Here is a 22,259-nt window from a genome sequence, read left to right on the forward strand (position 1 = left end):
GAACAGAAAGAAATATAGGTATGGGTATACAGGAAGTAGTTCTCTTTGGAGACTGAAGGTTGGTAAGGTGAGGTTGGCTTTGGCTTGTCGTATTTCTCTGATCTTTCAGAATTTACCCCAATATCTGGCTCTGGGGTTTTATTGATAAGACCTTTTAAGATTTGTGTTACAAACAGAGTTAAAGGGTCAAAGTGGTCAAGCATGCTTAGTTACTATTCCTCTCAAGTAGAGTCCTGCAAGACTCCTTTCTGGAGAAAGCAGAGTAAAGTTTAGAAAAGGCAGTTTGGTTTCCTATCTCAACTTTCCCACATTCTAATACCATGCTATTAAGTAATTTTCTTGTCTAATTCAACTACATTAAAGAATAAAGTGCTCCAAAAGTGTTACTGTGGTTATTTTTCTTTACCATGAGTGGGCTCTAATTTTCTCAAAGATATCCAAGAATCAAGATCATGAGTGTTCTGGAATGTTTCTGACAACTTGACACAAGCCTGGACAAATTCTGGGAAAAGGGAATCTTAACTGAGAAATGCCTCCATAAAATTGGCTTGTGGATATGTCTGTGGCATATAGTTTTGATTAATGATTGCTGTAGGAGGGCCCAGATCTTTGTGTTTGGTGCCAACCCTAGGCTGGTGGAACTGAGTTATGTAAGACATCAGACTGAGTCTGGGGAGCAAGTCAGTAAGCAGTGTTCCTCCATGGCATCTGCTTTGTTTAGATCCTGCCTCCAGGATCTTGCCTTGCATTTATACCTTGACTTAACTCAGTGATGGAGTTTAACCTGAGAGATGAAATAAACACTTTCTTCCTAAGTTGCTTTTGGTTTGGTGTTTTATCACAGTAATAGAAACCATAACTAAGAAAATGGGTTTTGACAAAAGCCACTAACTGCCACTCTATAGCCACGATAAATCCTCCTGTTTTATTAAGGGTACAAAAAATTAAAATGTTTATGAAGTCAGGCTTCAACAGTTCCTCTTAGTCTAATTATTTCCATTCTGGCTAGCCATAAGATTGTTAGGAAATGGAGCAATACCTGAGTCTTTTGTTGTATTATTCAAATTACACATAACAACAAGAAGGGACTTAAGTATTCCCTCAGTCTCTTAGAATTTTATTTGCCTGTTGTTTTCAGCTTACAGATAAGGATACATAGACCTGAGGAAGAAATATCTTATCCATCATTACCTATGCCACTGGGAACACTTCACTTAGATGAATAAAAGCAAAGCTAAAAAACAAGGACCAGATAAATCACAATTACTTTTGAAAATCAAGTAAAACATATTAAATTATCTAAGAGCTCAATTTAATTTTGTTCTTTGACAATCCTTTGGAGTATTAATTTTCTCTGAACCTTGATGTGTTTAAGTCCTGTATATCCCTCAAAATAATATTCGATGTCTCACAAAATTCTTTTTGCTCCTGATATCACATGGTTACAGGCAGTGCAAATGAGCCAAAAGATGCAGGAGAAAAAACATGACTTATTTTTCCTTTGGATCATTTCAGGCACTGAACTTAATGAGTGAAACAGTAAGTCCAGTATTGGACAGTTATAGGTAAGCCATGTTCACTGCGTCTGAATGGTTAGGTTGAACATTCTAAGCTTTAGAATATTGACTTATTTATGGAAACATGAAAAAAAGAATAGAGTGTCTCTATTTTTAATCAACTCTGGAAAGAAATAATGGGCTAAACAGAATATTTCCCAAGAAACTACAGCACTCTCCTGAATGAAGTTCGACTTGAGTCTAGGCCATGCTGTAATGTGACTTCAACCTATTTTCATATGTGAGCGCTTCCATTCTAATATCCTAGAAGAAAGAGAATCTGTCTCACTTCTCCCATTCTTGTATAGTAGGCATATGGAGGAAATCAATTTGATACTTATCAAACGACTGTGGAATGACTAATTTAGTCTCATCTTTCTTGCATGGAACCATCACCTTAGCTCAACAGGAAAGTGTTTTGGAGGAGTCAGTGAGAGATTGGGAAGAGAAATTCAGAATTTGGACTAAGCCAAAACTATTATCTTATAGCCTCAAAGAGCAGTTTTGGTTGTGAGTAAATAGAAATATTTTGATTTGCTCTAAATAATCTTCTAAACATATAAACTGGGTTTACATGCTTATCTGTAGCTCAGGGTTCTAAAGAAGGCATATTTTTCACCTTGTGTGACATCTGTAACACTACATATATTTTTGTTTTGATATTGAAGAGAGGCAATAGGTACCTATAGGGTCGAGTCAAGGGATGTTTCTCAAGTGTCTATGATTGAAAAGACAGTCAAGCTATTCAATTGTCTCACTTATCCAGAGGGCCTAATCCAGTTGGGGGCTCCACAGCTTTTGGTTCACAATTCATGTGCTTCCATTCATTTGGCTATTTGTCCCTGTGTTCTTCCAATCTTGGTCTCAACAATTCACACTCTTACAGTCCCTCCTCTTTCTCGACAATTGGACTCCTGGAGCTCCAGCTGGGGCCTGCCCGAGGATCTCTTCATCCACTTCCATCTGTTATTGGATGAGAGTTCTAGCACAACCATTAGGGTGTTTGGCCATCTGATCACCAGACTAGGTCAGATCAGGCTTTCTTTTGACCATTGCCAGTACTCTACAGTGGAGGTATCTTTGTGGATTTCTGGGGACCTCTCTAGCACTTTGCTTCTTCCTGTTCTCATGTGGTCTTCATTTATCATAATCTGTTATTCCTTGTTCTCCCTTTCTGATCTTGATCCAGCTGGGATCTCCTCCTCCCCTAAGCTCTCTTTCCTTCGAAACTTGCCCTTCATTACTCCCACTGTCATCCAGGTTGTTCATGTAGATCTCATCCAATTCTCTGTCATTGGGTGATCCCTGTGTCTTTCCTAGGGTCCCGTTTTCTAGGTAGCCTCCCTGGAGTTGTGTAGCAGTCTAGTCATCTTTGTTTTTCATCTAGTATCCTATTATGAGTGAGTACATACCATGTTTGTCCTTCTGAGTCTGGGTTACCTCACTCAGGATGAGTTTTTCTAGATCCATCCATTTGCCTGCAAACCTCATGATGTCATTGTTTTTCTCTGCTGAGTAGTACTCCATTGTGTATATGTACCATATTTTCTTTATCCATTCTTCAGTTGAAGGGCATCTAGGTTATTTCCAGGTTCTTGCTATTACAAAAAAATGCTTATATGAACGTAGCTGAGCAAATGCCCTTGTGGTATGATTGAGCATTCCTTGGGGGAGACACCCAGGCAGTGGGACCCAGACCCATCCTTAGGGCATGAGCTGGCTGTTTGGAACCTTGGGCTTACACAGGGACACTTTGCTCAGTCTGGAAGGAGGGGACTGGACCTGCCTCTACTGAACCCACCAGGTTGAATTGAATCCCGGGGGAGTCTTGGCCCTAGAGGAAATGGGAATGGAGGGGAGGGGCTAGAGGGGAGGTGGGGGTGAAGGCAGAAGTGGGGAGGACAGGGGAACCCATGGCTGATGTGTAAAATTAATACACAAATATGATAAATAAAAAAGGAGAAAAAAAGAAAAGACAGCCAATGTATCTGGTTCCCAATATCAATAGCACTGGGGTTATATACCCTACTCACATCCACCAGGGGACCTGGCATGAATGATGGAAGAAAAGATAAATCCATCAACTGCTTTTATAAGAAATGGCCACTGGATTTTGTATTTCACTTGTACATACCATATTAAATTGATATCGTTTTAATCTAGTGTTAACTGTCTTTAATTAATAAAATGTATTGGTTGATGTGTCCAAATACATATGGAAATTTTACATACTGTTGTACAAAGATGTAAAAGACAAAGGTCTTGCAGAATTCTGGAGACAATGCCAGCTTCTAATTTTCTGTGTCTACTCCCTGTACCTCCTTCCAGCAGAAGGTTAAAATCTAACCTTCTCTCTTCTACCATTGAGATCTTCTCTTTCTTATTCAAAGACTTGTTCAAAGCTAAGGGATGAGGGAGAACCAAAACAGAATATCAGAGGGTTTTACATGCAGCAGGATTATGTGTTTTCCATAGTAAAATTCCAGGGTCCACTATTGAAACCTAATCTACATTTATAGTACTATGATATTTTCAGGTCTTGAGAAAAGGGGCATTCACCAAAAAGTATCTAGGGACTCTATCACCTGCTATTAGTATAGCAATTCACTGTAGCTGAACTTAGTTCAATAATAATGAATAGTTCAACTATAAAGATTCTGTCATAGAGAAATGATCAACCTTGAACAACGAAAAAAAGAATTAACTGAATATCTTAAGTGTCTCATACAGATGACACAAGCATTCTCTCCCCCATGAGGCCACTTAGGAAGAGTTATTTGACTTTACTCAAAAGTACAGTTTGCTCAGAAAACTTATTTCCAATTTTGCGTAGTAAGTTAACATTTTCTTGGGATCTACATTCTCAAATCTGAGATGAACACTCAGCTCATAACATATTGTTAACTCAACATTCTATACCATCAAACTTGTTTTTTGTAAACACTTTAATTCAGAAAGATACCTTCACTGCTAGATAAGGAGTCAATTTTCACAGAGGACTAAGAATGCACTCAATTGTCAAGTAGGCAGACTACTTTAAAGTCAGAATACCATCAAATTGTAGCATATTAATATAGCTTGAAGATATGTTGGGTTAAAATTTGAACACCTGGGGATGGAAAGATCATCATTAATTCAAAGCATGGCTACTTTTCCAGAGGACATGGTTTCAAATCCCAGCACCAACATGGCAGCTCACTGCTGTTTGTACCTCCAGTTCCAGGGGGTCCTGTGTCCTCTTCTGGTCTCCATGGGAATCTGGCATGCATATGGTATAAATACATACATACAGGCAAAAAAAAATAACAAAATAAAAATAAAGAAATAGGAATTTAAAGAAGAACTCTCAGTGACACAATATTTTAGGCTGTTACAATATTGGGTATCTTCACTACATTAAAATTGACAATCAGTAAATAAAAAAATCAGTTTGGGCAAGGAATAACCATTGAATATGGCAGGATTATGACTGTATGTGATTCCTCATGTCCATCTATCAAGGGTCATTTAACCTAACAAACTTTGATGACTCATACAAATATTATCCATAGTGTAATATGTAGAGAGAGAATTCAGTTACACAATGAATGGAATTAAACTACACTCCCTAGAAATTTACATGAGGCTTACATTAACTAGCACTTCCTTACCTAATGCACTTTTACACTTCCTTGCTGGAACCCAAGTCTCCACTTAGGTTCCTTTGCACCTCATTCTCCTAGGTTACTTACTTCACTCCTGAGGACTTCACTGTCAGCTCAGCCTCTTTGGGTGCCTCCACTGCTGCCGTGAGTTATTTTCAGTTTATATTATTATATACTTATAAATAATAGTTTTACATGTTTATGAGGTATGAAGTGACATGACAGCTTTTAATATAGCATGGAAGACAAAATCAACAAAGCTATCCTTCAGTTCAAAAACTGGACATCCTCTGTGATAAGAACTTTCAGGATCCACTCTCCCAGCAACACTGAACTGAACAGTGATTAACCATTATTTGTATTCATGGAGTAGTAAAGAAATTGTGAAACAATGAAAAATAAATGAAAATAAAGAAAGCAGAAAAAGGAAGGAAGGAAGGAAGGAAGGAAGGAAGGAAGGAAGGAAGGAAGGAAGGGAGGAAGGAAGAGGAGACTCAAATTAGGTTCTTCCATAGAAAAGAGGAGAGTTTGTACCCTTTGATTATCTTTTGTCCATCCCCCTACTTCAGTGTCTATAAACTACCAGTGCACTCTGTGTTTCTATGAATTCAATTGCTTAGATTCCACATGAAGACAAGAAATATGCAGTATTTATGTTTCTGTGTTTATGTTATTTTATTCAGTATAATGTTGTCTCCAATAATCCAAGTTATTGTAAATGTTTGAATTACTTCTTTCTAAAACTGAATAGTATTCCACTGCATATATATGTAATATTTTCATTATCCTGCTATCTGTTGATAGTTCTTTAGTTTGACTCCTTATCTTGGATGCAGTTAATAGTCATGCAGTATGAATATCACTTTATCATACAGGCTTCAAAACTTTTGGGGAAAATATGAAGAGGAATAGGCACAAAATATACAGAAGGGGTTAGATAAAAATGAAGACCTCTGCCCAACAAAGGAAATAAGTAAGAAGTTAAAGAGACTACTTATAGACTAGGGGAAAATTTGGAAGTTATATATCTGACAAAGAATAGATAATAACATATATGAGGAGCTCAAAAACTCTACAGGCAGAATATAATCTTATTAAAAAATAAGCATAGTATCTAAATAGACCCTTCTCAAAGGAAGGTATATAAAGGGTAATGAATACATTAAAATATCTCAATATCACTAATCATTATGTACATGTAAATTAATGAAATATAATGAGGTAAAATATCCCACCTGTTAGAATAACTATTTTTAACAATCAAAAGATAGCAAGTACTGATCAAGATTTAGAGAAAAAGCCTTGTCTATAGGTGAAGCAAACTTAGAGCAGGGGCCCCAGAATACACCAGTATAGAAATGTTCTTGGTTCTTTGGTCAGAAATGCCCGAAGAGAGTTCCAGTTCTTTATCTTCCTAAGTAAGGACCCTAGCCTGGAGGCTATTTGTGAGGGTGGGACTGAATCCCTAGTTCAGATGATAATCCCTTCTGGTGAATGGCTGTAGAATTATTAGACCAATAGATATTCAGGGTAAAATGGATTATATCCATTCTCTGATTTCAGACCATCTCTTAAAAGAATTGAGGGTTATCTCTTCAGAGGAAGCAATGATGCCACACCAAAGGCCTGAGTGACCCTAACATTCCAAATTACCAAACACATAAGTGTTAATCCTGTTGGATAAATCAAAGGAACAGCTAAGGGATCATCCTTCAGGAAGGCTGATCCACAGATTGCCATGTTAAAGAGAAGGGAGGAATAGTTTTCCTTTAATGAAACAATACACATTTCCTTCCCAGAATCCCTAGATCTGTGCAGCCATTACAGAGTCATCATAAGGTTCTGTTAGGTCTGCCTATGGCTCAGAAAGATACAATTTTTTTCTTTTTCTTATTTCTGTTTTTTAAAGATGTTAGCCAGAGTATACGTTTGCTTTTGATGGTACTTTGAGCTTTTTTCCTCTTTTTCTACATGCTTCTTTCCTTCCACATGGCTCACCTCTGATCCAGCCTAACTCAAGGAGCATGGCTTTTTCTCCTCTTCATCTTCCTTCTCTTTGCAGTTGCTAGTATTCACAGTTTGCTCACCCAGGCTTTTTATTTTAAACTCTAATAAAAATCATCCTCAACTTTAAATAAATGGAAAAAAAAAAGAGTGTAACAGTAACTCATGAAAAATTGTTGAGTCTCCTCAAAATAAACTAAAAAGCATTATTATATGATTCAACATTCTACTTATTGGTATTTACCTGAAAAAATCAAAATATCAAAGAATGCTTTCTTTTTAGGTCTGAATATTAGGCATATTCTGATAAGTCTTTATATATGTATCAACACCCTAGAACTCATTCCTGAGAAATTTGGGGATCACATCATATGGTATCTGACAAATAGAAAGGCAGCTCAGTAAGTGATGCATAAACACATGATTAACACATGAATTAATGAAAGATACAGAAAGGATTCATAGAATATGAATGAGAAAAGCATGGAGGACCAAACTCATCCCACAACAGTTTTGCTACCCTGGCTTCTCTACTGAGCACAAATATAAGTATGTGGTATTGTTTTAGGTGCTATGTTCTAGAACAATTAAAAATGCAATGCAATGTAGCTAATAGACTAGCTCCAAGTTGTGCCTTCGTATCATTCCTTAATTCCCTAGGGCAGATTTAGTATCTCTCTTGTCATGCTGTGCCTAATATGCAGCATAATGTCTCACTTTGCAAAACACTCAATAAATATCTATTGACAAATAAATTCATTCTGTTAATGGTGACTAGAAACACTCAGTCACTTGCTGCCTGGAATTAGGGCAAATAGCCCGTTGAACTCAAAATCTCCAAATTTTTCAATGAATAAGTTGTTTGTAATGATGACTATTTATTGAGTGCTTCTTTTTGCCAGACATTATACTATGTTTGTGGTATCTCTTTAGTATGGCTCTAGTGACAGGAAGTAAATAAAGGCTGCACATTGGAGTGTATTCCTCATAGAGGAGGAGGCTGCCTAACATACTCCTAGCTGTTTCAAAAGAAAAAGTGGCACTATAGGAAAAGCTTCTCAAACTATTCTGATTCACTTTGGGGACTTTTTTCCTTCCTCAGCAAATACTCTGGGTATATTTAACCAATTACTCACTAAGTGAACAGCTAACCATGCATGCCAATTAGAGATTTACTGAATCAATTCATGCATCTTCTAATGTGGATCCAAAATACTACCTTCTTAGAGGAAAATCAAATGCATACAGAGGAAATAATAGCTGAAGAAGAAAGAAGAAAGGAAAGTTTTTGGCTGCCAGCTTCTATAATCCCTAATTTTTGAAATACCCTTTGTTCCACTCTTGTTACATGAAAAGAGCCAGAGTTTATTCGCAGCCTGAGGCAGGCTGCTAGACAAATGTCCTCACTGTATGAATGGCTTTTTTTGAACCCACATTATCCCATTGAGGGCTATGATTAGTCTGAGCTTTGCTGGGCTGGATGTATCCCAGAAAAGGCTCCAGTAGAACAACCATGTGAGCTCTATTGCTATGCTATGTTTTCCTCTAATGAACTATTTTAAATAGTGATATATACCCATGTGTGTATTGGTATATGTTTACATCCAAATCCACCCTGAATGGTATCCAATGTCAACAGAGTAGAACAATTTCTTTGTTCCTGTATATTTGTGTGTATGTGTATGTCTCTGTGTGTTTTAATTGATTGTGTCATCACAGAAACAATGGCAAGTTTCTAGCAGAGTTTACCTAGGACATTTCCTGACTCTGGAAGTCTTCAATGAGCAGTCTGTACCTAATCCACAGAATGATACTTGTGCTTTTAGAAGATGGAGATTAGGGAGGAAGGGAAAGGTGAAGAGATATAAATAGAGTATAATAAATAGGATAACTCTAATATGCACAAGTTCATCACCCCAATTCTCCTGTCTTGATATATAGACTAAACATAAAGGATAGTGCTCCTCTCAGTGTACAAAATTTCTTCAATGCAAAGTATGTATGCATAAAAGCCTAGATTTCTAGAGCAATAATTAAACATGTGAGTTCTCTCAATAGCAGTGTCTGAATCTGAAAATACAATTTTTTGTTGGTGCCATCTAAGAAGCACAATTGTTGCATAGTGAGGTAGCCCACAGAATAATGAGCAAAGCCTACATAAAGGTCCAATGTTTTCTTGAGATAAACTATGGGTTTGAAGTATTCTTCCACTCAAACAAGGATTGTAGGAGAAATGACTTTTAGCCAACAGGTGTTCATACAGAGAAAAAAAGGAGAATTAATGCATGCAACACAATCTCAAAGAGGAAGGTTTGCATAAACCCCTGCCTGCTGTGTATGATAATATTCGATGTAGAATATTGTAAAATAAGTCCTCCATTGAATTAAGTCAGTAATCTGCTCAGATATTCTAGATATTTCTATAGCCTTCTTGTGAATACTAACTCTCCAGCAGTGGATAAGATGTTCCTTAGCTCTTTTCTCTTGTCCTGGGATTGAAAAGAGGAGCTGAGGCTGCACACTGCAGAAAAAATATTAGACGTGGAAGTCATGCATACTTGACTCCACATCCCCATTAGGACACTGATTAGCTGTGTGACAATGTAAACAATTTGTTATACATATCTGCATTTCAGCTTCCACATCATGCCCTCCAAGACTAATGATGACTATCTTTCGGGTGATTGGGAAGATCAGCAAAAATAAACCTGAAGTTACCGGCACAGAAAAGATAGCTAACCATCTACCCCTACCTGAAGGATAATCTAGAACATCCTGTCAAGAATACATCAAAGAAATATCTGGTTTTTGGCTGGGGATGTCTTTCTATATGCTGTGAAATGTGTTGCTCTGATTGATTGATAAATAAAACACTGATTGGCCAGTAGCCAGGCAGGAAGTATAGTGTAGGCAGGTTAAGCAGAGAGGAGAATGCTAGGAAGTGGAAGGCTGAGTCAGGAGACATTGCCAGCTGCAGCTGCCATGAGAAGTAAGATGTAAAGATACAGGTAAGCCATGAGCCATGGGCAAGGTATAGATCTATAGAAATGGGTTAATTTAAGATATAAGAACTAGATAGTAAGAAACCTGTCATGGCCATACAGTTTATAATAATATGTGTTTACTTGGGTCTGAGCAACTTGGGCCCAAGTGGGACTAGAGATAACTCCAGCAATAGTTCCTCTTTCTTCATGTTTCAGGGAAAAAAGGACTATTGTATGTAATTCCAGTCCAGACTACTAAATTGATAGTGATATAAGCAGCTTGGTAGGACTTAAGTCACTCCTCACTGTTTCATCACACCAGGACTTAGGTCATCACATAATTTTGTACAAAATATTACTTTGGGGTAGAATGTCCACTGACCTAAGGCGATCACTAAGTGGTCAGTACCTGAGCAGTTTACTCCAGCACAGTGACTAAATAATAACTCAGAACATAGTAGAATGGAAAACACATTGACCAAGTTAAACTTGGAACTGTTCTGAGAATATATATCTTAAAATAGCTAGGTCTCATAAATAGATATCTGATAACACCTGGGTGGAAGTGGACATGTGACTTTTATGTGTTGAAGTGAGTGTGGATTTTGGCTGTGAGGTAAGACAAGGGTAAGTGCTGATAAAATACAGAATGTAAGGTCTCTTGTTCAACATTTTCCCCTAGGCATTATTCAAGCTGCTTATTCTTAAGCACACTGAGAAATGTTGTAGCATATAATGAATGAATACCTGAATGCTTAGCATTTGGAATACTCAGAATGACTTATAAACAGGGATGCAACTAAAGCCTCTTAATCACATCAGAATCAGTTTTCAGAAACATGCTGCTGTGATGGTTTTAAGTCACAGTAGCTGATTATGTCTATGTGTTAAGGAGGCAATGTCTCAATGATGACAGCCTCTGGAATAGTTCAGGGACTAACACCTGGGGTCACAAGTATCTTGAGTAGAGCTTTATTTACCATTTTGCTCCAGGACAATAGAAAAGAAGTAGCAGTACTTTTACTGCATCTTCAAACATCCCTTGTCACTTCTCCATCTTCTACCTTAAGTACATTCACACATGAGTCAGGAAAAAGCTCTTCTGCCTACATTTAGAAACTCTATTAATTACATTTCGAAACAAGAACATGTGCTCCAGTTGCTTGTAAGAAAGATGTTGGTCACAAGGTGGCAGATTACCACATTCCTATAGAAAAGCCTGGTTAGTTTTATAAAAGCACAGGATGGTAGAGAAAAGAGACAAGAAAACTTTTAGTGTGTGGTGTGTGTGTGTGTGTGTGTATGTGTTGGAGACTGTGGATATCTTCTATGTCTCCAACATCTAAAGATCAACATAGAAGGACTGCCTCCAACTGTGACCTCTAATCACAGGGCACTTCCTGAAGAGGCCCATGTAATTGACATGATAAAATTTCTGAACTGGTAGCTGCCACCAAATACCAGGTTTTCTGACAATGTGATTTTTTTCTAGTGCACTGATTCCAGCTCTGTTAGAACACTGCAGTCACCTTGGGAGTTATTCTCTAAAGTAATTCCACCACAAGAGTTTCTGCATCATTGTTGCCAGTTGGTTAGTTTGGGTCTGATGCTGAACTCAAGCATCAATATTATTTAAAAGGTCCTCAGGTCGTTGTACTGTGAAGTTAAAGTTGAGGACAGGACCTGTCCTTGGTGCATGAGCTGGCTTTTTGCAACCTAGGGCCTATGCTGAGACACTTTGTTCAGCCTTGGTGTAGGGAGGAAGGGACTGGGCCTGCCCCAACTGAATCTACCAGGCTGGGCTGACTCCCCAGGGGAGATCTTGCCCTGGAGGAGATGGGAATGGTGAGTGGATTAGCGGGGGAAGCCTGGGGGGTGGGAGGAGGGAGGACAGGGAAATCTTAATTATAAAATAAAAAAAAATATTTTAAAAAATAGTTAAGGATGGCTATGCTAAAGCAGTCATTATGTAAAAGCATTCCTTAGTTCTAGGTTGGCCTGTGAACTATGATACCAAGCACATTTTTATTTAGTTCAGTTGATATTCTTTCACATAGGGAGATAGAAATCCTTTCTTGACTAAGAGATCAGTACATTATTTCCAGTCTAGCACAAGCTGCTTATCTAGTCATGCACTAGAAATAAACACAGACAGCACTTGGGGTAGTAGGAGCCTTCTAGGAAGGGATCAGCAACTATTACTTTTTAAATGATTTGTTGTTGTTGTTTTTTATCAAAGGCTTGGTCTGATAGGAATTCACTACTTAATAGAGCCAACAGAACTTTTCCCAGGGTTAGTTTTGTGGGTTGTTAATAGAAGTCAGGAGTAAGACAATTGCAGTAGCTACAAGATGACCTTTAATATAGAAGTGAATGAAGTAAGATAGCTTCATGATCAGCAACACTTCTCAAAACCTTAAATGGAGCTATGTACATTATCACTCTCTAGGGTGGTATGTAATTTACAGAACATATATTTTGCTGTAGAATTTATCTTTATATGGTAGTATCTGACATGATCAAAGATTTAAGAAATGTAACTTGAAAGCATTGATCTGATCAACAAAACCAACATGTGGTCATGTAAAACAAAATAATGAGGGTTTGGATTATGGCTCAGTGGTAGGGTTATCTGCCTATCATTCAAAAGGCCTTGGATGTCATTTCCCATCACTGCAAGTAATAAAAGACAGGTTAGGAATCAGATCAGAGGGAGCAGCACATTCTAGTAACACTTCTTCAGTAAAGGAAAACATTATAGTTGACCTTAATGGGGGCCATGAGCAAAATGTCACACAGGCTTTTATGGGCATGGGACATGACTGAGCTGGGTCCCAACAAGCTAGGTCAGAAGAACACGTTTTCTTAAGTGGCTTATCAACTAGCTATGGAAAAAAGAAGAGTTGATGAGATATTATAGCCACAGAGAATGCTGGCAACATGAGTGCCAATATGATTAGATGGTTTCCACATTTTTCATATATGATACTTTGATTTTGACTTTGGCCTTTTTTTATTTTAGTCAAAATCACTATTATTACCCAGTGGAACTCCCTCCAGGTCACTTTCCCACAACAGTCATATTAAACATATATGGTGTGGTGGTATTGTTTTCCCCAAAATATTGTGCACAGCTTTTCTCTCTCTGAAAAACTCATGATTTAATCAAGGAAGTATACTTATTGTGAATCTTATCTGGGGTCAGAGAACAGAAAAGCCACAATATTAAACATAGAGGTTAGGCGGCGGCACTCACACCTTTAATCCTAGCATTCCAGAGGCAGATATCCCTCTGGAACTCTGTGAGTCCAAGGCCACAAGGATATAGCCAAGCATGGTGAATCATGCCTTTAATCCCAGAAAGGGAGCCTTTAATCCCAGGGAGTGATGGCATAAAGTAGAAAGATATATAAAGAGTGAAGACCAGAAACTAGAAGCATTTGGCTGATTAAGCTTTTAGGCTTTGGAGCAGCACAGTTCAGCTGAGACCCATTTGGATGAGGACTGAGAGCCATCCAATCTGAGGAAAAAGAATCAATCAGCTGAGGAACTGGAGAGGTGAGGTAGCTGTGGCTTGTTCTGTCTCTATGACAGCATTCACCCCAATACCTGGCTCGGATTTGTTTTTATTAATAAGAACTTTTTAAGATTCCTGATACATCATGGAATGGATTACCAGAGTTAAATTCACCCAGCAGAAACCTCTAATCATAACATTAACTAAGATAACCTCAACAAGGGGAAAAATTGCCATTACAATGGGAACACATCAATCTCAATGTGGTAGGAGGTCTGCCGCTTTAAAAAGTGAATCATATTTTCAAAGAAAGTATGTTTATTGGTTTCTACTGTACAAGTCAGCCTGGAGATGGGATTAAGATGCATATATTCAATAAAAGAATAATAATAAATGCTCATTGTCTCCTGAAATTGAATTATTAGCTGCTAAGTATACTTCCTTGATTAAATCATGAGTTTTTCAGAGAGAGAAAAGCTGTGCCCAAATTCTTAATTTCAAACTAAGAAGGAAGGGAGATTGTATTTCAGCTCCATAGATTGCTTCCTAGGGTTATTAGGAAACAAGAAGTCTTCTAGGAAATAATTGACGTGCAACCACAAGAAATACATCTGGCTACATGGTGGGGAAAGGATATGCTTGGCTCATTGCTGATCAGCAAGGCCTTCTGATTTCCAATTTTTATGCTGACCAATATCTCTATCATTCCTGAGAAACAGCAGTTAAGCTGCCAATTGCTTCAATGAGTGTAGAAAGTTTTCTGGTGTCCTTTAGTTATTCTTGAGATCAGAAAGCAAAGGCAGGGGGCCCTAAGTCACACTTGCTCTGCAATAAAAAAGTTAAGCATAAAATGTTTATATTTACAACATCTTCTAAACACACAATCCTAGTTTTTAATAGAAAAGGTATTTCTTCTCAATTGTCATCCTCAAGTGGACACACAAAAACATCTTTCCTAAAAAACCTTTTCAGGTATCCAGTATCAGAGGTGGTTATTCAATTTTAACTTAGCAACAAAGGGATTTAGTAGGATTTAATAACAGTAGTTTAGTTTTTATCAAACTGTCTAGTAATTCAAATCAACATTAAACTTGTTTTCCAAAAGGGAAATTGGTATTAAAATGAAAAAGTCACAAAAGCAAACAATAAATTTTTAAAAAAAAAAATGAAAAAAAAAAAAACGCTGCATTTTTCACAACCATGCTGCTTCATATTCTCCTACCTTTGTCCCTCTCTTAATAGCTAGGCAAGACTGATGTTCATGGTGACATATGCTTGCTGTGAGGTAGAGAAACCAAGGCAAGAGTCAGAATAACACCATTGTCATGGTTATAAACACAACCTCTTAATCATTTAGCATAAAATTTTGCTTTCACTTTGCTGCTTAGAGGTATAGTATATTATCACCAAGCTGTAGGACATATTTTATTCCCTGAAGGATACTTGTAGGAATGAAAACTTTAGAGATGCCCCAAGGGATAAGAATGTATGTGTATACACACTCACATTTATATATGAATGCAAAACAATATACAAACCAGAATCCAAGTGTCTGATTACAGGATGCTGACAGATCACCAAGCTTGACATTATTTTTACATCACACTAACTTCCAGAATTACTATTAAAATAAAAACTTTCACTTGTAAAAAATAAACACTGGAAATCCACGATCTCTTTATCTCTCTGGATCTTGAGCATTATCCACTTGCAAGCTTAGGTATCTTGGCTGTGACTCTCTTTTTAACAATCTTCAAACATTAAGAAAAGCCCAGTGAGTAACATTTAGGAAATAGAAGCTATGCTGAAAATAGATCAGTTTCCAGAAGTTGTACTAAATCAGTGGTTTCATTTTGGCACTCATGGCATAGAAAGAGAAAGTGAATAAAGGAACAAAGCTATGAAGATTATACTTTCTCTTGCCAAAAGGCTCCTGGAACCACAAGAAAAATATGTTGGTAATGATCTCCACTCTCCATGCAGCAGCTTTCTTCTAACAAAGAACATTGCTGGTAGTGGGCCAAATTAGACTCTTAGATATTCATATGTTCTTCTTCAGCCAAATTCCAGTGCATGTATAAGTGAAATAATCACATCATAGAAACTCACAAGAATTTTGAACAGATTTAAATTTTGTTTTGAAATTGGCTGCTCATTAATATAAACTTACTTTTAGCAAACTATAATTGGCTTTAGTGTGTAAAAAAAAAAAAACAGTGAGATATTTCTAAGAACTTTTTGCATGGAATCTGAAGGCCTTGAACACAATCCAAAAATGTCTTTGGAAGATAGATGACTTTGAGCAAATATTAACTATGCTATTTATATCAAATCTCAAGTGGTCATAAACAACGGAAATAGCCTGGCCCTTCATAACCATTGACAGCCAAAAGAAGCACCAAAACCTTACAAAAGAAAAACACATAAAAATATATAAACGGGTTGATTTGGTCAATTCATTAAGAGAAAAGCAAGTTTTACATAATATACACAGATGTTTTGCTATTATTCAAACTTTTAGTTTCTTCTAAGTCTTAGTGATTTTTTTAATTATTCAGTTCATGGTTTCAAACATTATATGGACATCCAAACAATGGATAGATTGACCATTGTTCTTGTTTTGAAATTGTAGGAATCCACATCTAATATCAATTAAAGTCTGGTACTAGAATATAGTGACTATGAATCACATGAAAATAAAATGTTTTCATGTAGCCACACAGTTTGTCTCTAACAACCATTTGAAATAAAGAAGCATTTTATTTCTAGTATTTATAGCAAAATGTTACAACTTTGAGGCAGTACTAGAAACTATACCTTATAACACTGAAAAATCAGTCTTGTAAAAATTTTCCAGGTTGCCAAGCTTCCAAATCAGTAGATATTTCACCTCCTGGAAGTGACAAGCTCCCATTTCCTACACGAAACTAAGCATGTTATTCCAAGGTCTATCCACAACATGTTAGGTTTGCCGCCATCCAAGGTACTTGGGATGCTATGCATCTGTATAGGGATAAAATGTTTTCATTCACTTGTCTATATTCACCAATAGCATAGGAATCCTTCCTTGTTCAAAAGGGTAAAGTATGGTTTTAAATAGTGTTAAAATGTCTTCAAAGAAAGCTTCTGATGAATCTAATACTATTGATAAATGATTACTAGGAATAAGATTGTAAGTGTTAGTTCTGCTATGTTAAAGTGTCTGCCTGGAGGACAATCGATCATCTGAAAGAAGACAGTGGTAATCTTCAAAACATTACAGGTGAGAAGATAACAGTAACGTTTAACATACTGACAACCACTGAATCTATGAGTTTGAAACGACAGATTAAAAACTGTTCATCCCTTGTAGAGAGTCTAATAGCTACCCATTTTCTAATAACTCACATCTGAAAACATTCATGACAGTATGCACAATGCACTCCAGATGGTGGTTAAAAATTAACAGATCCTGTCAAAGTATATGCAACAATAATTTAGGGGCATTGCATTGATTGGACTATTTACTTAATCAAAAATATTGTCAAGAAATTTAAAGTTTCTAACCAAATCCTTACTGAACTTAACCAGTAAATTCTTTAACAATATTTTGTTACCCAAACCAACATATTCAGTCTGCTTACCAATATACAAATATATATTTGTATACAATATATATACAAATATACAAGTATATATATATCCACACATACGCAGCATGAGAGAAAAGAAAGCAGAACATACTGTACATAATAAAATAATTATTATTGGTTAAAATTCTTGTTTCAGGAACATTAAAATCAAGTTATTTTCTTCTCAACTGAAGCACCATGAGAACGATTTTACCCATTGGAAAGGGTCATCATTTATGATTCTCAGCCAAAGTAGATAGTTTATATTAGCAAAAGTGTTGATAGAAAACAAGTGCAAGTGTTTTATTCCATTACCAAAATAGGCCTGAATATAGATAGAGACTTCTCATTTTCCGCCTATGAACACTTACAGTTCTGTTTGGAAGAAAGAAAGGGACATTTTGAGGTGAAACATTTTGCTTTCAAAACTGTGAACTGTAGCTTACTATGAGTCATTCTCTTACATACCAAACTTTAAACAAAACCAAGTGTCATTGTTTCCCACAGCAGAAACATAGGTGTAATGAGGATTCTTATGAAGTTGCAAAAGAGCAACTTGATATAGGAACAAAGTCACTTACATAATATATGAAGAGATTATGCAAAAAGTATAGTCCAACTGCCATTGAGATGACTGCTGTCACATCCAAAGTTGTAAACTGGAAAGCTCCATCAATCATGAATGACCAGAAGAGAATTTCTTACTGTAAAAGAGCCTCTCATATGAATTGCAATATGCAAAGGTCAATTTGGAAGTTGAAATGCACATTTGACAACAATAAAATCACCTCATTGCATTTGTAATGTGAAAAATCATCCTGTTTGATACATGCAAAAATGTTGGAATATGGATAAATACTCTTTCTAGCCAGAGGAGGTAAGTTAGAGATAGATTTGTGACATGGACTAGAATGAACACTGTAACAATCTGAGTTTAAGTAGCAAGTTGAGTTCTCCAAACCTGTATTAAGCTGAAAAAAAAAAGATTAAAAACTCCTCATTGTTTCCTGGAGACATGCATTTCACTGTGACAAAGTGCAAGTGGACGTGCATAACATGGGGAGTCTGGGACTGCATCAGCGAACTAAGTTGACCATGAGCATTCTTCCGAAGCAATGCAGAAGCTTTATGGAGTGGAGAATAGATAAAAAATTTGAAACAATCTTCTCATTATTTCCTTTTAGAAGTGTCATTCCTCAGCTGGCTGCTGCTTCAGGAATGCAAAGTGAGGGGAACAGATTTGGGCAGGTGTTGGTTACAGGAGCAAGCAACTTTGGCAGCCAAAATGAAATAGTGTCATGACATCAACTGAAAATGTTTCAGCTGCAAGAAGCAGGATGCTGCACGCTGTGCTGAGATGACTGTATTCTACAGTGTTCCATCTGACACTGCATAACACAGACACCAACGAGCCACGGTCTCCTATAGCTGTCACAGGGACTGAACAATACACAGCACACCAGACAGCAATGCACAATCCAAAACAGGAGAGAAAGGTGGGGGAGGGAGAGGGAGAAGAGTGAGAGAACACAAGCAAAACACGCGTCTGTCTTGCACAAACCTTCGGGTTCTGTGTTTTCTTTGTGGTGCACTTGCTTCAGCGGGCAGCAGAAGATTTCGTGACACTTAGCACGAAAAGGGGACTCTTTTTTCTTTAATTCCGCAGATTGGATGGAATCTTGCCGTAACATAATGTATTCCTGTGTGCCAGGGGGGGCGTCATCCAGAACTGTTGTCACCACATAACAAAATGAACTCAAGTTAGAGCTTCATGAAAGTAGTGAACATCTTCAATCAAACCTACTCCCAGGGAAAACTAATATAGCAACATTTTTTATACAAAGTTTTAAGGAAATATATCTAATAACATATCTAATAATTTTACTCTAATAACACATCTAATAATTTTATTTTAAGGGGTTGAAAAAACTCCTGGGAAAAACTAGCTACTAAATAATCTATATCTGCTTTGCTAGTACAGTCACATTTTAATAGTTTTAAATTTATACCAATAGTGTAATATTTTCATGTTGATAAGCATGTTGTATTTTTTAAAAATACTGCCTAGAGCTCACGTTTCAATTGAAGAGGCTATATAAGTATTTACAGATCAAACTGCACAATGTCAACCAATAATCTCTTACGTTTCTCTTCTCAATCTGACCCTGACAAGGGCCTGACTTCCATGTTGCTCTCCATGCTTTGACTTCAAAAAAGAACCCAAGTCCTTGTAAATATCCTTTAGATGTTCAAAGTGCTTTAATAAAGATGAGAGCCTTTTACTGAGTGCACAAAAATTAACAGTGGATCAAAGACCTACCTGGCAGAATTGTGCAAGAATAGAACCAGGTTTACGAATTTAGGCCTTAGGTGTCCACTAGGCTCTTGTGAGTGCTGGGTTTCTTCCAGGGTTCCCTGTGTGTTTAAGCAGGATTCTGTCTCATTACTGTCATTCCCTGGAAAAGCTGGATGTGTGGCTTTATAGGGTCCACAGCTACTTTCTTTAGTTTGAAAACCACCCACTGAAGTGGGTGCAAATTTGATTTGCATTTGCAGAAACAGGGAACTGACCCAAGAATGGAGTTTACTTTTTTTCACACCCTTCCCCAGTGAGGCCATTCCATTTCCCTAGGAGTGAGTCAGTGCCTCCAAAGCTGTGATTAATGGTGTGCTGACTCATTCTACTCCCCCAAATGCATACACTTAACATGCATTTAGAAGGACTGATAGATCCCTCCAGCCCATTTCTTACAGGGAGAATAATGCCTGTGGTGTACAAAATAAACAACTTATGGCTGAATTTAGATGATATCCAAAGGCTCTGTGTTTGGCAAAGATTTCAAAATTCATTGGCTGGGATTTCAGAGGCCTTAAAGAACTTTTCTTTATGTAGGGAGAAACGTTATAGAAAACAATGCAGCTAAAAAATTTCTATTTAGGCTTCAGAAAAAGTTCTTGATGGATAGACTATATGAGCCTATATGTAGAAATATTATTAAATTATGCAAGAAGGTAGTGAATATTTCAGTTCAATTTTCCCCTAGCCTTCAGCTTCAGTAATCAAAAATTTTGTATAGACACACCATATCACAGCTTTTCCTGGCAGAGTTCCCTTGGTCTATTAGCAGTGTTACTATAACTTCTTAGAATCTTGTTGGTGAGTGCACATGTTTGCTAGCAACAGCTGTTATTCAAAGTGTTTGCAACCATTTCCAGCCATAGGCAGATAGTCATGATAATATATACACACTTCTCATATTCCAGTATCACACGTGAAAAAACATTTTGGTTTTACCATTCAAAATATTAAAAGAAAACTCTCCAAACTCATAAAAACACAATAACCATTATATAAAAACCAAAAAATTCCATTTCTAGGAACTGATATATAGAAAACTTGTTTTAGATTAAAGGATAATTGGGGCTAAAAAAGAAAAACATGACTTTTGGATAATGCATAAGGAGAGCTTATTACTAGTGACTGCACAATGAATATCAGTAAATTGTCTTACATTTTCATTGTTCGATACCAACAATGATGTCACAAATGGGCATTTCTGAAGATTAATGGTGGACTGAAGCTAATAGCCTTTGGCTGACTCTCCAGCCATCAGCTTTTCCCAGCTGCTCATTAATTCCCAGAAAACGTTGGACACTGCCATCATTATTGTTTAATTCAATAAAACTGGTTATCTATAACATATAACACAATTCTAGCAAAAGCAACCTGCTGACTGATACAAGAGCTAACCAGCAATTCATCATGATGGGAAAAGCATGAAGGTCACGAAAGTGCAGGCTAATTGCTTTCCACAAAATTCCCCCTCTCCAGTTCTTTCCTCAAACTGAATTTAGCAAGTGCAAAAGGTGCCAAGATGAGAGCATTTAGGAGCCATCTGAGTAATAACCAAAGGCGCAGAACATTTCCTTGGAAATCGTGAACATCTGGGACTTAATGGCTTTGCTTTGGGTATTAGGCTGTCTTTACTCAAACATCATTCAATTCAGGCAAAACATAAAAAAGAAAAGATAGTTCCTCTAACAGGATCTCAGTGCTCTGTTGACCATGAGCTAGAAATAATCTGGATTGTTCTTACCAGATATTGTTGTATAAGCAATACTTCACTTGGATAAATCTATCTATAAAATCCCTGAACTTGGAGATATTTTCAATAAAAATATAGAATTTTAACACACAATTCTCTTGTTTATTGGACTTCCTCAAATGGGAGAGTGGCTGTGCCTTTGATAGGAGCAGAAGATGAAGACTCTCTCAGGACTGAGGACAAACTGTTGCACATTCCAATTATAGATTTATCCAAGCTTGGAGTTAGAGTAAAACTTGATTTAGAGAAACCTTTCTGACATTTCCATGGTTTAGCTTGACCTCTGTTTTTCTTGATTTTTCTTTTTCTTTTTTGTTTCTTTTCAACAGTTATTAAAGAATAGGCCCCTGTGTAAAAATGTGAGCTACATAGCTGGTGCCCCAGCCTTGATTACAAAGCCCCCCACTCAAGACTTCAGACTCCCACAGGAGCAGTCCAAAGTTGGAGAAGAGACATGCATACACACAAATCCACACATTCACAGACAGACACTGACAGGTGGCATACTCAGACACTGAGGCAACAAGAGTAAGTGTAGTAATGAAAATTGTTTATTCTGAGCACACTATGGAAGAGTTAGTTCCCATTACAAGAAAGAAAACATTGACAACCCTTGGGTGGGCCAGACTAGACCTAGATTTGCTTTCTCAGCAGAAGCACTGGTCTAAATAACACTATAAAATCCCTACTCTTCTCTAGCCTTCTCTGCTATTACCAAGATCAAGGACAGGGGCAGAGGGCAAGGGGCAGGCAGTCACAGTAAGAGAAAAGCACCAGATAGAGACTAAACCATTCAGAAACACCCCCATTTCAAACTAGAGCTAAAGCACCAATCTA

At 37.2% G+C, this 22,259-nt stretch overlaps 1 protein-coding gene across 1 annotated transcript in view; it reads right to left on the reverse strand.

Annotated features, from left to right (window-relative positions):
* Fgf13 (fibroblast growth factor 13) overlaps positions 1-19,040 on the reverse strand; it is a 206,746-nt gene extending 187,706 nt beyond the window's left edge. The window contains exon 1 of the mRNA XM_036175325.1: positions 18,878-19,040. Coding sequence (XP_036031218.1) covers positions 18,878-19,007 — 130 coding nt within the window. The 5' untranslated portion in view covers positions 19,008-19,040. The remainder of the gene's footprint in view (positions 1-18,877) is intronic.
* Positions 19,041-22,259: the final 3,219 nt, after the last annotated feature.

Source organism: Onychomys torridus, chromosome X (assembly GCF_903995425.1).
Source record: "Onychomys torridus chromosome X, mOncTor1.1, whole genome shotgun sequence".
Taxonomy (NCBI): domain Eukaryota; kingdom Metazoa; phylum Chordata; class Mammalia; order Rodentia; family Cricetidae; genus Onychomys; species Onychomys torridus.